The 14,419-nt window shown below is 43.3% G+C and overlaps 1 protein-coding gene across 4 annotated transcripts in view; it reads left to right on the top strand.

The window, feature by feature from the left end:
• The window catches only part of TMEM241 (transmembrane protein 241), a 147,789-nt gene that overhangs the window by 27,474 nt on the left and 105,896 nt on the right, over positions 1 to 14,419 (top strand). For all 4 annotated transcript variants that reach the window (XM_024236170.3, XM_024236171.3, XM_024236169.3 and 1 more), the window contains one exon: positions 10,747 to 10,828. In XM_024236170.3, coding sequence (XP_024091938.1) covers positions 10,747 to 10,828 — 82 coding nt within the window. The remainder of the gene's footprint in view (positions 1 to 10,746; positions 10,829 to 14,419) is intronic.

The raw sequence follows: 14,419 nt of genomic DNA, 5'->3' as shown, positions 1-14,419 counted from the left end.
GCTCACTGCAAGCTCCATCTCCCGGGTTCACGCCATTCTCCTGCCTCAGCCTCCCAGAGTAGCTGGGACTACAGGCGCCCGCCACCATGCCCGGCTAATTTTTTGTATTTTTAGTAGATAGGGTTTCACTGTGTTAGCCAGGATGGTCTCGATCTCCTGACCTCGCGATCTGCCCACCTCAGCCTCCCAAAGTGCTGAGATTATAGGCGTGAGCCACCACGCCCGGCCTAATGCACGTATCTTTTAATAGCATTTCCACTTCAGGGAATTTATCCTGCATATTGCAAAAACACCATGAATATGAGACAAGAATACAGTTGACCCTTGGTATTTGTGGGGGACTGCTTCTAGGATCCCTCTCATAACATTTCCAGGTGCTAAAGTTCCTGATATAAAACAGCACAGTATTTGTACATAACCTACACATGTCGTCCCATATATGTTAAATCATCTCTAGATTACAACGTAAATGCTACGTGAGTAGTAGTTACGCTGTATTGTTTAGAGAATAATGGCAAGAGAAAGGTCTGTCCATGTTCAATACAGATGCAACCATCCTTTTTTTTTTTTTTTTCAAGAGACGGAGTCTTGCTCTGTCGCCCAGGCTGGAGTGCAATGGTGTGATCTCGGCTCATTGCAGCCTCCACCTCCTGGGTTCAATCCATTCTCCTGCCTCAGCTTGCCAAGTAGCCGGGACTACAAGCATGCGCCACCATGCCCAGCTAATTTTTGCACTTTTTAGTTGAGACGGTGTTTTACTATGTGTTGGCCAGGCTGATCTTGAACTCCTGACCTCAGGTGATCCTCTGCTTCAGCCTCCCAAAGTGCTGGGATTACAGGGCGTAAACCACCTTGCCCGGCCTTTTTCCTAATATTTTTGATCTATGATTGATTGAATCGATGGATGTGGAGCCCACAGATATAGAGGGCCAGCTGTATATTTAAGGGTAACCATACAGTATTAGAATAGTAAAAATGTAGGATTAATTTAAATGTCCAGCAGTAGGGCTGGTATTCAATTATTGATAAATTGGGGATGACTTTTTTGACATGGAAAGATGTGAAGTGAAGCAGCTTGTAAATAATATGTACAATAGCATCCCGTTTTTGTTGAGTGTTCATATGTGTGCATATGGACACTGATTGGAAGGAGATATAGTAAGGTATTAACAGTGGTTTTCTGTGGATAGTGACATTGTAATTATAATCTTTTTCTTGATTATCTGTATTTTCAAAAATTTCTGGTATAGATAGATACTACTTTTTTTCTTTTTTTTTCCTTTTTGGGATGGAGTTTCACTCTTGTTGCCCAGGCTGGAATGCAGTGGCACAATCTCGGCTAACTGCAACCTCCGCTTCCTGGGTTCAAGCAATTCTCCTGCCTCAGCCTCCTGAGTAGCAGGAATTACAGGTGCCCACCACCATGCCCGGCTAATTTTTGTATTTTTAGTAGAGACAGGGTTTCACTATGTTGGCCAGGCTGGTCTGGAACTCCTGAGCTCAGGTGATCCACCGGCCTTGGCCTTCCAAAGTGTTGGGATTAAAGCTGTAAGCCACCGCGCCAGGCAGGTACTACTTTTTAATAAAAAAAAAAAAAAAAAAAGAGAGAGAGAGATAAGATATGGAAAGCACAGTAACTACCTCTATTCCAAGATTCTAAGTTTAAGTTCATGTCTATTGAAGGAAAATATGTGTGTTTTTAATGCAGTTAGTTTGTTGTTGTCACAGTTCTAGGTTACAACATGATTGTTAATAAATGTTTATTGAATTTGAAATTGTTAGATTCCCCACTAGGGTCATTTCAGAGAGACAGGTGTGGGATGTAGACATTTTTTGTTCTTATCCCTGCTCTTGAAAACCGAGTAGCTGTCAACACCAGCAATTCTGTTCAGAGCAAAGTCTCTAAAGGGCTGGAGAAAAAGAAGAAATGTCAGTTGTGGTCATGGTTGGATTTTGTTGCTGTTGTTTTCCCCTTGTAACAATCTAGAGAGAGAAGACAAAAAAAAAAATGTTTTAAGATACCAAAGTAATGCCTGGAGAGTCATTCTGCAAATATTTGAGTGTCTGCTATATGCCAGGCATTGTTCTTGGTGCCGGAGATGTGCAGGGAGCAAAACAAAGATTGTTGCCCTTGTGGAGCTGACATTCTAGTTGAGGTAGACAGACAATAAACACATGAAAATGTAAGTGCATAATGTGTCTAATTGTGGTACATGTGGAGAATATAGCCAGGTAAGAGGTTAGGGGTGTGTGTGTGTGTGTGTGTGTGTGTCTCAGGCCAGTGGATAGGGGGTTATTTTATATAGAGTGGGTAAGAAGGACTCACAGATAAAATAACTTTTAGGCAGAGATCTGAGTCTGTGGGAGAACAGGCCATGCAGGTGATTTGTGGGGAGAGGGTTCCTGGCAGAGGAAACAGTAGCCAGCCCTGAGGTGCTTGGCATATTTGCTGACCAACAAAGAGGTCAGAATGCTGTTTTATTTTCCACCTGTGAATGAAAACTTTATTGTAGGTAACTTTACTCATATCCAAGGATAAAGTCATAGAAGTGAATTTTCTGGCTCAAAAAGTATGCGTACTAAGGCTTTTGATAAATACAGCGAAGTAGTACATACATACCCTACGGAAAGATACCGGTCTATATCTCACAGCAGTGTGAAGGTGTTGGTTTCATTATCCTCTCTATTGGATATAACTTTTAAAAATTGCTAGTTTCTTGGGCAAAGCATGATGTATCTTTAATTCAAAATTATTTAATTTAAAGTTCTTTTATTGGGAAGTTGGATAATTTTTCATATGTTTATTGGCCATTTATATTTCTTGTGTGTGTGTGAGAGAGAGAGAGAAAGAGACAGACAGAATTACCTGTTTTTGTCCACTGACTTTTTTTTTGGAGAGCTGATTTTTTTTTTCTTATTGATTTATCATACATTAAGGATACTAAAATCCAGCCTGTTTCATATGTTGCCAGTGTTTTTTCCTGATTTGTTAATTTTCTGTTGATTTTCTTTATGGTGTTTTTAGCTGTTGCATTTGATGTAGGCAGATCTATCGGTCTTCCTTGATGTCTTCTGTCCTTGTAGTGATGTATAGAAAAGCCAGAAGGGCAACATTTATTGAGGTGGTTGTTTTTAATGTGACATGCACTGCCCCCAAATACTGTATATTCATTCTCTTATCTTCTCGGAATCCTTCTGAGCATTATTATCCCCATTTGATCAATGAAAAAAGTGAGTTCTCATTGCAAACTATGGATATGGATCCAGTTTTGCCTGACCACATTAAAAGAAAAACTTTAGGCTGGCCACAGTGGCTCATGCCTCTAATCTCAGCACTTTGGGAGGCTGAGGTGGGAGAGTTGTTTGAGGCCAGGAGCTCAAGACCAGCCTGAGAAACATAGGGAGATACTGTCTCTACAAAAATAAAATAAGGTAATTAGCATGGCATGGTGGTGTGCACCTGTAGTCCCAGCTACTTAAGAGGCCTGAGGTGGGAGAATTACTTGAGCCTGGGAGGTTGAGGCTGCAGTGAGCCGTAATGGCACACTGCACTCCAGCCTGAGCAACAGAGCGAGACCCTATCTCTAAATAAATAAAGAAAAGAAAAACTTTAGACAAAATAAATTTAACAGAGATTATTTGATCAAACAACAATTCATGACTCAGGCAGCACTCAGAACCAGAGGAGGCTTAGAGAACTCTACTGTAGCAGCCTGGCTGTGAGCTTTTATAGCTGAAGTAGCTGAATGTGGAAATAAAGATATTACATAATTGGCTATAGCTAGGCATTGGTTTTCTTTGGGTATAGTTCAGTGGGAAGTCCCTGATTTTTAACCAGTTCGTTGGTTGACTGTGATTGAGGCTCAGTTTTGGTTTTTCTTTTTCAGTCAGTTACAAGAAATGCATCCCAATTTAGGTGTGGTCTGCTTACTTCAGAGCTCCTAGTGCAGAGACAGGATCAGGCTAATGGCCTTCTTCTTATCTGCTTTAACACCACAAAGGTCACGTTCTTTCCACTGTATGAAACACTTTGCCCTGGACTTGTACATCCTTCCCGCCCCCACCGCTACATGACCTGGCTTATACTAGAACTGAGAACATAGCCCAGCCCAGGGAAATGTGTGAAGTTTCTCTGTCTCGTGGAGCTATTGACTAAAGTTAATCTGCAAATTGCTGGCAGTTCCTTGGGAGCAAGAAAGCTAATTATAATTTCAAAAGATTTAGATAAGCATGTAAATGTTATAAGATTATACTCTCTAGTGCCCAGAATCAGGTATGAGTTGTATCACTTGTTGCTGTATCTCCCTACAAAATAATCCTTAGGTACAGCAGAACTAACTAGGATTTTAAAGTTGTAGCTTCATTTCTTCCTGGAGAAATGACTTTAAAAAATATTTCAGGAGATGACAAAAGCACAAAGAAGCACTACACTTGTAGCTCATGTCTTTACCTTGTCTCTATGCTACCTGGAAAAGTATGGAAATCTCAGTTGTCATGGATTTTACACATACCAGGTGACTAACTATTGAAAGGTCTGACCCCACCGGATTGTGACAGTACAGTAATAGTTGTGGAACCTGTAAAGCCAGAGATCCAAATCCTTATTCCTGAGCAGCAGGAATAAGTGTCAACAGTTCTTCAAATTATGTACATGGAGCTGTCGGCCATTGCAACAGGCTTTCTCTCTCCTTCCCCCACACCCCTCTCTCTCCTCTCATGACTACTACAATCTACTTATTGCCTAACTCTCCCACTGGACTTGGTCTGTCATATTAAGAGCTATGTCTTCATTGACTAGAATATTGGAATATAATGGGTGCTTAATGAATATGAATGAGTTAACAAGTGTTTTAGTTCATTTGGGCTTCTGTAACAAAATAGCATAGACCAGCTGGCTTATAAACAACAGAAACTGGCTGGGTGTGTTGGCTCACGCCTGTAATCCCGGCACTTTGGGAGGCCAAGGCAGGTGGATCACTTGAAGTCGGGAGTTTGAGATCAGCCTGACCAACACGGTGAAACCCGTCTCTACTAAAAAATACAAAAATTAGCCAGGCGTGGTAGTGGGCATCTGTAACCCCAGCTACTCGGGAGGTTGAGGCAAGAGAATCACTTGAACCTGGGAGGCGGAGGTTGCAGTGAGCCGAGATTGTGCCATTGCACTCCAGCCAGGGTGACAGAGCGAGACTCCATCTCAAATAAATAAATAAATAAACAACAGAAATTTGTTTATCACAGCTCCTAGAGGCTGTGAAGTCCAAGATCAGGGCACCAGCAGATTTGATGACTGGTGAGGGCCCACTTTTCTGGTTCATAGGAGGTGCCTTCCATCTGTGTCCTCACTTGGTACAAGAAGTGAACAAGCTCCCTTGGGCCTGGATTTGTTTTTTTTTTTTTGAGACAGAGTCTCACTCTGTTGCCCAGGCTGGAGGGCAGTGGTGCGATCTCAGCTCACTGCAATGTCTGCCTCCCAGGTTCAATCAGTTCTCCTGCCTCAGCCTCCTGAGTAGCTGGGACTACAGGCACGTGCCACCAGGCCCAGCTAATTTTTATATTTTTAGTAGAGATGGGGTTTCACCATGTTGGCCAGGATGGTCTCGATCTCTTGACCTTGTAATCTGCCTGCCTTGGCCTCCCAAAGTGCTGAGAGTGCTGGGATTACCAGTGTGAGCCACTGTGTCTGGCCTTTTTTTTTTTTTTTTTTTTTTTTGAGATGGAGTCTCACTCTGTTGCCAGGCTGGAGTGCAGTGGCGTGATCTCGGCTCACTGAAACCTCTACTCGGCCCACTGCAAGCCTCCCGGGTTCAAGTGATTCTCCTGCCTCAGCCTCCCGAGTAGCCGGGACTACAGGCATGGGCCACCATGCCCAGCTAACTTTTGTATTTTTAGAAGAGACGGGGTTTCACCATGTTGACCAGGATGGTCTTGATCTCCTGACCTCATGGTCCGCCTGCCTCGGCCTCCCAAAGTGCTGGTATTACAGGTGTGAGCCACCGTGCCTTGCCTAGGGCTGTTTTATAAGGACACTAATCCCATTAATGAAGGCTCTGCCCTTATGGCATAATCACTTCCCACAAGACACCACCTCCTAGTACCATCACTTTGGAGGTTAGGACTTCAACATATGACTTTTGAGGGGACACAGATTCAGACCATAGCAATGAAGAATAGGTTTGTGACAAAGTCTTTCCAAGCCACAGAAAGCTCTTGTTGCTGTAATAATAAACTAAAGGGAGACATTATGTTGAAGAAAATGTTATGTGTATTTATTTTTTTTTTCTGAGACAGAATCTTGCTCTATCGCCAGGCTGGAGTGCAGTGGCGCAGTCTCGGCTCACTGCAATCTCTGCCTTCCAGATTCAAGAGATTCTCCTGCCTGAGCCTCCCGAGCAGCTGGGACTACAGACATGAGCCACCATGCCCAGCTAATTTTTGTATTTTTAGTAGAGATGGGGTTTCACCATGTTAGCCAGGATGGTCTCGATCTCCTGACCTCGTGATCCGCCCGCCTTGTATATTTTATTCTCAAAACTGAAGGATAAGGACATACAGTAAAACCAAATGTAAGACATACTTAGCAGTGCATTCTTGCTCACTAGAGGACAGGAAAGGATCCTTGATCCAGTTGCCTACTTGATATCTCTGCTTGGGTGTCCCAAAAACATTTCAAGTTCATAATTTTCAAGACTGAATTCATGATTTTCTCCAGTCAAGTATTTTCAACTTTTTCCTGTATTAATGCACCACCCCAACCCTGTTCCAACGTGTTCTCCATACTATAGCCAGAGCAACCTTGTCAAAATGCAAGTTAGACCATATTATGGCCTCCCTACCCTGGGTTTATTCCTCCATCTAATCAAGCTACACTTGCCTTTCTCCAATTTCCTCTTGCCACAGGGCCTTTGCACATGCCATGTTTATGTCTGGAATGTCGTGTCCCTTGCACTGTTCTACCCTGTCTGCTGTAGCCAGTTTAACTTTGAATTTCATCTCAAACATCACGTATATAGGGAAGGTTTCCCTATTCTCACTGATTAGGTCAGTTTCCCTTATGGTATAGCATGGTCCTTTAGTCTCCTTTATAACAGTTATCAATGTAGTGTTTTCATTTATTTTATGTGAACAAAACACATACAGTTCCCACCCATGTGACACAGTGTATTTGAGGGGTGGAGAAGACGTTAATAATATATCCAGGAGCTCCCTTTTCTGACCCTGTCAGTCAGATAATTAGTGGGTTAATTGCAAGTCACATAAATCAGGGAATCTTATTTTTATTTTTATTTTTGTTTTTATTTTTATTTTTTTTGAGATGGATTCTCACTCTGTCGCCCAGGCTGGAGTGCAGTGGTGCAATCTCGGCTCACTGCAACCTCCACCTCCTGGATCCAAGTGATTTTCCTGCCTCAGCCTCCTGAGTAGCTGGGACTACAGGTGCCCACCACCACACCCAGCTAATTTTTGTATTTTTAGTAAGAGACAGGGTTTCACCATATTGGCCAGGCTGGTCTTGAACTCCTGACCTTGTGATCTGCCCATCTCAGCCTCCCAAAGTGCTAGGATTACAGGTGTGAGTCACCACGCCTGGCCTATTTTTATATTTTTTTAAGGAGACAAGGTCTTACCCCTGCTGCCCAGGCTGGAGTGCAGTGGCATGATCATGGTTCACTGCAGCCTTGACCTCCTGGGCTTAAACTATTCTCCCACCTTAGCCTCCCAAGTAGCTGAGACTACAGTCTCAACCCACCACACTCAGCTGAATTTTTAAATTTTTTGTAGAGACAGGCTTGCTGTGTTGCCCAGGCTGGTCTGAAACTCCCAGCCTCAAATTATCCTTCCATTTTGGCCTCCCAAAGTGCTGGGATTATAGGTATGAGCTACTGCACCTGGCCTAGGGAATCATCTTTTGCTGAAACAATCTATTTATTTTAATTAAAGACATATAAATGTGCATTAATTTGCTGATCTTGTGGTAAGGCTTTTCATTTGTGTGTGGATTGTTGACTGGTGTCCTTTTCTTGCGTATACTACCCTTAGCATATACTCTATGATTTTCCATTGGAATACATGGTTAAAGTAGAATGAGGCCTTTGATACTTTGAAACAATATAAATACAGAGTCTTTGATTTTTGATTCTTTTTCCTTTTTGCCCTATCCCTTCACACTTGCCTTGCCCACACCTGTTTTGTCAGCAATTTTTCCAGTGATTAAAATGTATTATTCTTAGCAGTGGCTACGGTCTTAGGTTGGTGTGTGGTGGAGAAAGACAGCCGTCACACTGACGGCATGGTGGCTCTGCAGTCCACCGCCTCTCCTGTGTGTCTGAAGTGCCAGGAGTGTGTGTTGCTTTGACCCTGTTGCCCCTGAGGGAGATGACTTTGGAGAACACAAGCACCGGGGTCCTGTGCCTGGGAGGTGGTCCCACGTCTGGAGCCAGACGCTCACTCCGCTGTCCTCTAACACTTCCCAGAAGTCTGTTTGGTCCTACTAGTCCTGTCTATCTCTTTTCTAGTTAAAGTTATTTCTTTGTATTTGAGGGTAGGAGGGTTAAAATACAAGGTGTTCCCTAGGCATGTTTTCTTTTCCTCACGTCCACGGCCATTCAAACACCCTGATGCCTCTTGGAATATATAACTCAGCAGTTTTCTTTGTTTTAAGAGGGCATGGAGTACACATGTCTGGGGCCTCGCTGACCTTACATTCCAAAGTCCTGGGCCTCCCGCAGTGAGGCCAGCTGCCGTTTCACCCAGTGCACCTCCTCCTTCCTCCTCAATGCCCTGCCTGCAGTATGTGCTCTGGGCTTCCTTCTGGTGCACAACTAGGCCATGGGCCTGTATCCTGCCTCCCTTGATTCATGGGAGCTTAATGTCAAGTGGGAAAAGCCACTTCCTAGAATAGCAATTGACTGATGTCGCCCCTGACCCGTTGCGACGGAGGATGGGATCTTCCTTTCTCTGTTCATCTTCTGGTTGGGGGTGCTGACATCTATTACAGCACGACTAGTGTAACAGAATATCCCTCAGATAATTGGCTGCTTGGTCAATTATCTGAGTGTTTGCAGCTTATCTATTTGTATGTCAGTGTCTCCCATTAGATTATGAGGTCCGTGAAGGCAAAATACGAATGGGCGTTTAACAGCTAGGGCTTTGGAGCCAGACAGACCTCAGTTCAAATTCTGGCTTTGCCATTTACCAGTTCTTCTAACCACAGGCAAATTATCTAAACTCTTTGTGTCTCAGTTCCCTCATCTGTACAATGAGGGTAATAATAATAAATACCTTCCTCATAAGATTATTGTGCAACTTTAAGAAAGATGCAGCATATAAAACATTTAAAACAAAAATGCAGCATGCAACACATTTAAAACATATAAAACAAAAAACCAGCAAAGTGCCTGGTTTGTGGCAAGTGCTCAATAAATGTTACCTGTGATGATAATTCCCAGCACCTTGTAAGTTGCTGTAAGTATTTGCACAATGAATTTGTGCAGCAAGTAAGGTTTGAAGGCCCTTGCTAGACTGGAAACATTTAAATGCTAGGTTCTCCAGGAAGTTGTACAGATCAGACATGATCTTGGATGGAGTGCCTGCCCATGCTAATAAAATTAACAAAGACCATTTCTTGAGCAGGCATCATTCCAGGAGATCAGTTCATTGAGTTAGTTGGGATTATTATGTTATATCCTGCTGGAATGGTTTCATTTATTTTTATTCATTATTAGGATAACTCTGGGAACTTGAATTAGTAGATCGAATATATTTCTTTTTTTATTTTTTTGAGACAAGGTCTTGTTCTGTCACCCAGGCTAGATTGCAGTGGCGTGATCTTGGCTCACTGCAACCTCTGCCTCCTGAGCTCAAGTGATTCTCCTCCCTCGGCCTCCCAAGTAGCTGGGATTATAGGTGCCCGCCACCACTGTGCCTAGCTAACTTTTGTATTTTTAGTAGAGACGGGGTTTCACCATGTTGGCCAAGCTGGTCTATAACTCCTGACCTCAACTGATCCACCTGTCTTAGCCTCCCAAAGTGCTGGGATTACAGGCCTGAGCCACCGTGCCCGGCCAATAAAATGCATTTCTAACTGATGAGAGAAGCAGGTTGCAACCACAGTGATATGCACTGCGTGTGAGAACTAGGATTTTGATTCTAAATTGTAAGAGAAAAGCAGTTCCTGGTGTGGCTACAATTGAAAAATAAATGTAGAAGTCCTTGAAGAGTCTGAACCAGAATTCCAGCAATGCCAGGTTAATGGTTGAAAAAGCCAGCCTATGGCCACCCAACTGAAGTTCTGGGATTCTTTTTTTCAATTTCGTCCCTTGAAACTTTCTTTTTGTTGTGATTCCACGGAGCTGTTTGGTGTAGCCTGGGTAAATAACCTTTTCAATTTTTAATAATTTGTAGTGGATTCAAAACTTTTGGTTACTTAAAATCCAAAGAATAATGTTCATTGCCCTTGGAAAAAACCAGATCTATTCTCTCTTCCAAGCTGCAGCAAGGCGTTTACCATTTCCATTTCTGGGATCTCTTAGGCTACATGGTCAGTAATGATGGGATTGTAGGTAGGACGGCTTTATCTGCCTCCACCACTCAATCGATAAAGACCACATCTCACTTAACAAGTCTGCCAAGGATGTTTAGACAGCCTCTGTTTTTGTAGTTGATGCGTCTGGAGGGTCAGCCTTTCCAGCTAGGTCTTTCTTAACAAAAAGTGGCAAAAGTGTTATTGCTTTTTTCCCCTCTTTTCAGATCTCATGTTCTGGCGTGGCTTCCTGCTTCAGTGCTGTTTGTGGGTATAATCTATGCTGGGTCCAGAGCCTTGTCCAGACTGGTAAGTATTAGAGGTTCAGGGGAAACAACTCCTCTCTCCCTTTCCCCTTTGCCTTTTAACTTATCGTGCCTCAGATCAATAAGGGCAAAGAATCACTTTAATAATGATAATAATGGGACATATTACTCCCTTTTGTTGAGTTGAAGATAATCAGATAACAGGGAAGCCCAACTTGTGTTACAAGGTGGGGATGCACAGGGAGAAGCAGAAGAAAGAGTAGTGGTATTTGTGGTATTTGTGGAGCTGGCCAGAGATGGGCCCTGCTGGGACTGCTTCCCTGAGTGGGAATGCCCCAACTCTGCCTGAATGCAGGCTGTCCACGGGAGCAGGGAGGCAGGGCCCAAACTACTCCTTGCTTCTGAGGAACCAAACGCTGCCCATTGGTAATGTGGCCTGGTGAGCTTGGTCATGGATGCAAAAGCCTGGCACAGGGTTGATGTCCTGTACACGGGGAGGCTAGTAAAACAAGCTGACTGTTTTGTCCTCCCACCACTTCCCCGCAGGACTGAGCTCCTCAAATGCAGGAACTGTGAAGAGCTAAGCTACTTCCAGATATATTATTTGGAACTCCAAAATTTATTTATTTTGCCATCAAAAGAGAATCCATTAAAACCATCATTAACAGAAGGTGGCTTAAAAATCAGGAATGATGTTAATACCTCCTCCAGTCTTGTACCATGACTGCTAACTGTTTTTATCTATTAGAAAACAGTTGTATTCTGACTTTGGGGAAAGTGCAGAATGTGCAAAACATTTTAGTCTTTTAATGTAAAATTCTTGTTATGTTAGCTTTAGATCTCAGCTATAAAAACAGTAAAAACAAACAAATAAAATCTGCTTAATTGGATAACAATGTTATTGTTAGGACAGCAACTCCAAAGTTGCAAAACAGCAGTGAGGACTGTAATTTTGAAATTAAATAATCATTTTTCTTTCATGATTCATAAGCTTGAGTAGACGGGATGATATATGCAATGGGGAAGAACCTTCCTGGGTGGGCCTGAGAACTGACCCACAGTGCATGTTGCTGCTCAGCTCAGACCACGAGGCTTGCCCTGGCTGGCTGCTGCACCTTCTTTGTTCTCAGGCTCTTACTGCCTCAGTTTATACCCTTTAGCCTGCAGAGAGTGTTTCCTCTCCTATGCCATAGACTGTTGGATTTTGGTAAAAGCAATGTGTTGCTCAAGTTCTTTTAAATTTTTTTCTAGGCTCTGGATAGTTACATTTGCCAGAATTTTGAAGTTTGAATAACAAGGTGTTATGTTCATAATAATAATACTTTTTGTTCATACAGTGCTTTTTTTTGATAGGCTTCCAGAGTGATTTCCTTCGTGTCCTTTTATGTGATTCTTGAAATCTTTTGACAGATGATAGGTGAGGCAGCTGCTAACCGCTTGACAGAGGAAGAGATGTAGGTGTGGAAAGTCTTGCTAAACCTGCCTCTAGTCCCAGATAGTGGCAACTCTCGTTTTTTTGTTTTTGTTTTTGTTTTGAGACAGGGTCTTGCCCTTGTGGTCTTGCGGCTCAGGCTAGAGTGCAGTGGCACAATCACAGCCCACTGGAGCCTCGACCTTCTGGGCTCAATAGGCTCAAGTGATCCTCCTACCTCAGCCTCCCGAGTAGCAGGGAATACAGGTACGTGCCAATACACTCAGCTATTTATTTATTTTCTTTTAGAGATGGGGTCTTGCTCTGTTGCCCAGACTGATCTTGAGCTCCTGGGCTCAAGCAATCCTGCCGCCTCAGCCTCCCAGAACACTGGGATTACAGGCATGAGCTACTGCACCTGGCATGGCAGCTCTTCTAACTCCCTACCTTTTGCCTTTTCAGAATTGTTTCTTTAGGGCCAATGAGTATGGGTTTTAGAGTGAGCCCAGGGTGTAATAATCATTGTATAATGTTAGACTCTTTCAGTTGCAAGTGTTAGAAAGCTCAAAAACTGGTCTAAGCAAAAGGAAGATTTACCAGTTCATATAACTGAAAAGTCTTGGGGTAGAAACCTACTTCACGAATGGCTTTGTCCAGAGGCTCCAGTATTATACTCAGAATCCACTTTCTCTGTCTTTCAATTCTGCTCCCCGTCTTTGTTTCTTTTCACATCCAGCCAGCCCCTATAGCAACAATGAGTGTTGTACAGCTGCCCCCAACAATGGGTGTCAACTGCAGCCTCACATTCTCACAACTTTAGTGGAAAGAGAACATTTTCCTGGTAGTTCCTGCATGAGTCCCAGGCTTCACTCTGATTGGATCAGTCAGGGCCACTGCCCATCCTTGATCTGAAAACTGACCACAAGGTTGGAATTATGTTGATTGGCCAGCCCTGGTTCAAGACTTCCCTGAACCATTCACTGTGGTTGGAAACACCTGGAGGCCTAGTCCTGTAGGATCTCTGCCTGGGTCCCAGATATGGAGAGCAGGCTGTAATGGATCCTCAATATTGGAGTGCTTTCACACACACACACACACACACACACACGTACTGATACACACACACACACACACGTACTGATACTAAGTTGCCAAACCCTCTCAGAAGACCATGGTAAATGTCAGTCTAGTGTGTTTTCAGGCAGTTGGGGAGTTCTGCAGCCTTCAACAATGCTTCTTGAGCTGTGATCTGCAGCTGTACCCGTCTTTGAATTCTTTGTTACCTGTCCATGAAGAGATCGACTTTGGCACTAATCACACTGTTTAATTGAGCTGGCTTTTTCTTTCTCATAGCAAGACATTTTGAAGAAGGAAGCAATGCATTGATTTTACATTCTCTTGCCAACTCCTTATCTTCTCGAGGACCAGCACTTTGAGTGGCATTCCCCTAGAGCGCAGCCTTTTTTTAGAGATGGGGGTCTCACTGTATTGCCCATGCTGGCCTCAAACTCTTGGGCTCACGTCATCCTCCTGCCTCAGCCTCCGGAGTAGCTGGGACTACAGACACAGGCCATACACCCTGCTGAGGGCACATTCTTCTTAAATAAGCAAAAAGAAGCTGTTGCAATTCAAAATCTTTGAACAAAGGGAAACAGCCAAAAACCAAATACACCCAATTAGAGTGGAAGGAGGGCGGAAAGCAGATGCTTATTATTGTTTTATAGTAAAATAACTCAACCCAGCATCTTTTCTTTGTTTCTGAGCTCTTTGTTTTTACATCGTTGCTTAGAAATTCACAGGGTGGATAAACATGAGGCACTTGTACAGTTTGTGTTGGATAGAAAACAGGCATCAATATGCTGGTGCCAAGCTGTCAGTTTAATGAATCCATAAGGAATGGGGGAAAAGCGCTCCATTAAAATCCGTAGATGTATTGTTATGCAAAACACTTTCGGGGTAGCTCTGCTCCATAAAGCCCTCCTTTATCTGACAAGGCCTTGAAGTTCTGTTCTCCTGATCTGTAGCTTCTGGGAGGAAGCTGAGTTAACTCTACACAGATACTATGGGAAAAGCTCTTGGTTGATTTTTCTACCTCAGACTCACAACCAAATGATCTACAGAGTTAAGGGAAAGGAGATTTTTCTTGTAGCTGTCCATTCACCACATAGTTATTTGGGACCTACTATGTGCTGGGGGCATAAAGACAAATAAGACCTGGTTTCT

This window comes from Pongo abelii, chromosome 17 (assembly GCF_028885655.2).
Source record: "Pongo abelii isolate AG06213 chromosome 17, NHGRI_mPonAbe1-v2.0_pri, whole genome shotgun sequence".
Lineage (NCBI taxonomy): Eukaryota > Metazoa > Chordata > Mammalia > Primates > Hominidae > Pongo > Pongo abelii.
The sequence above is the reverse complement of the archived record's forward strand: the minus strand, read 5'-3'. Positions and strand labels throughout refer to the sequence as shown.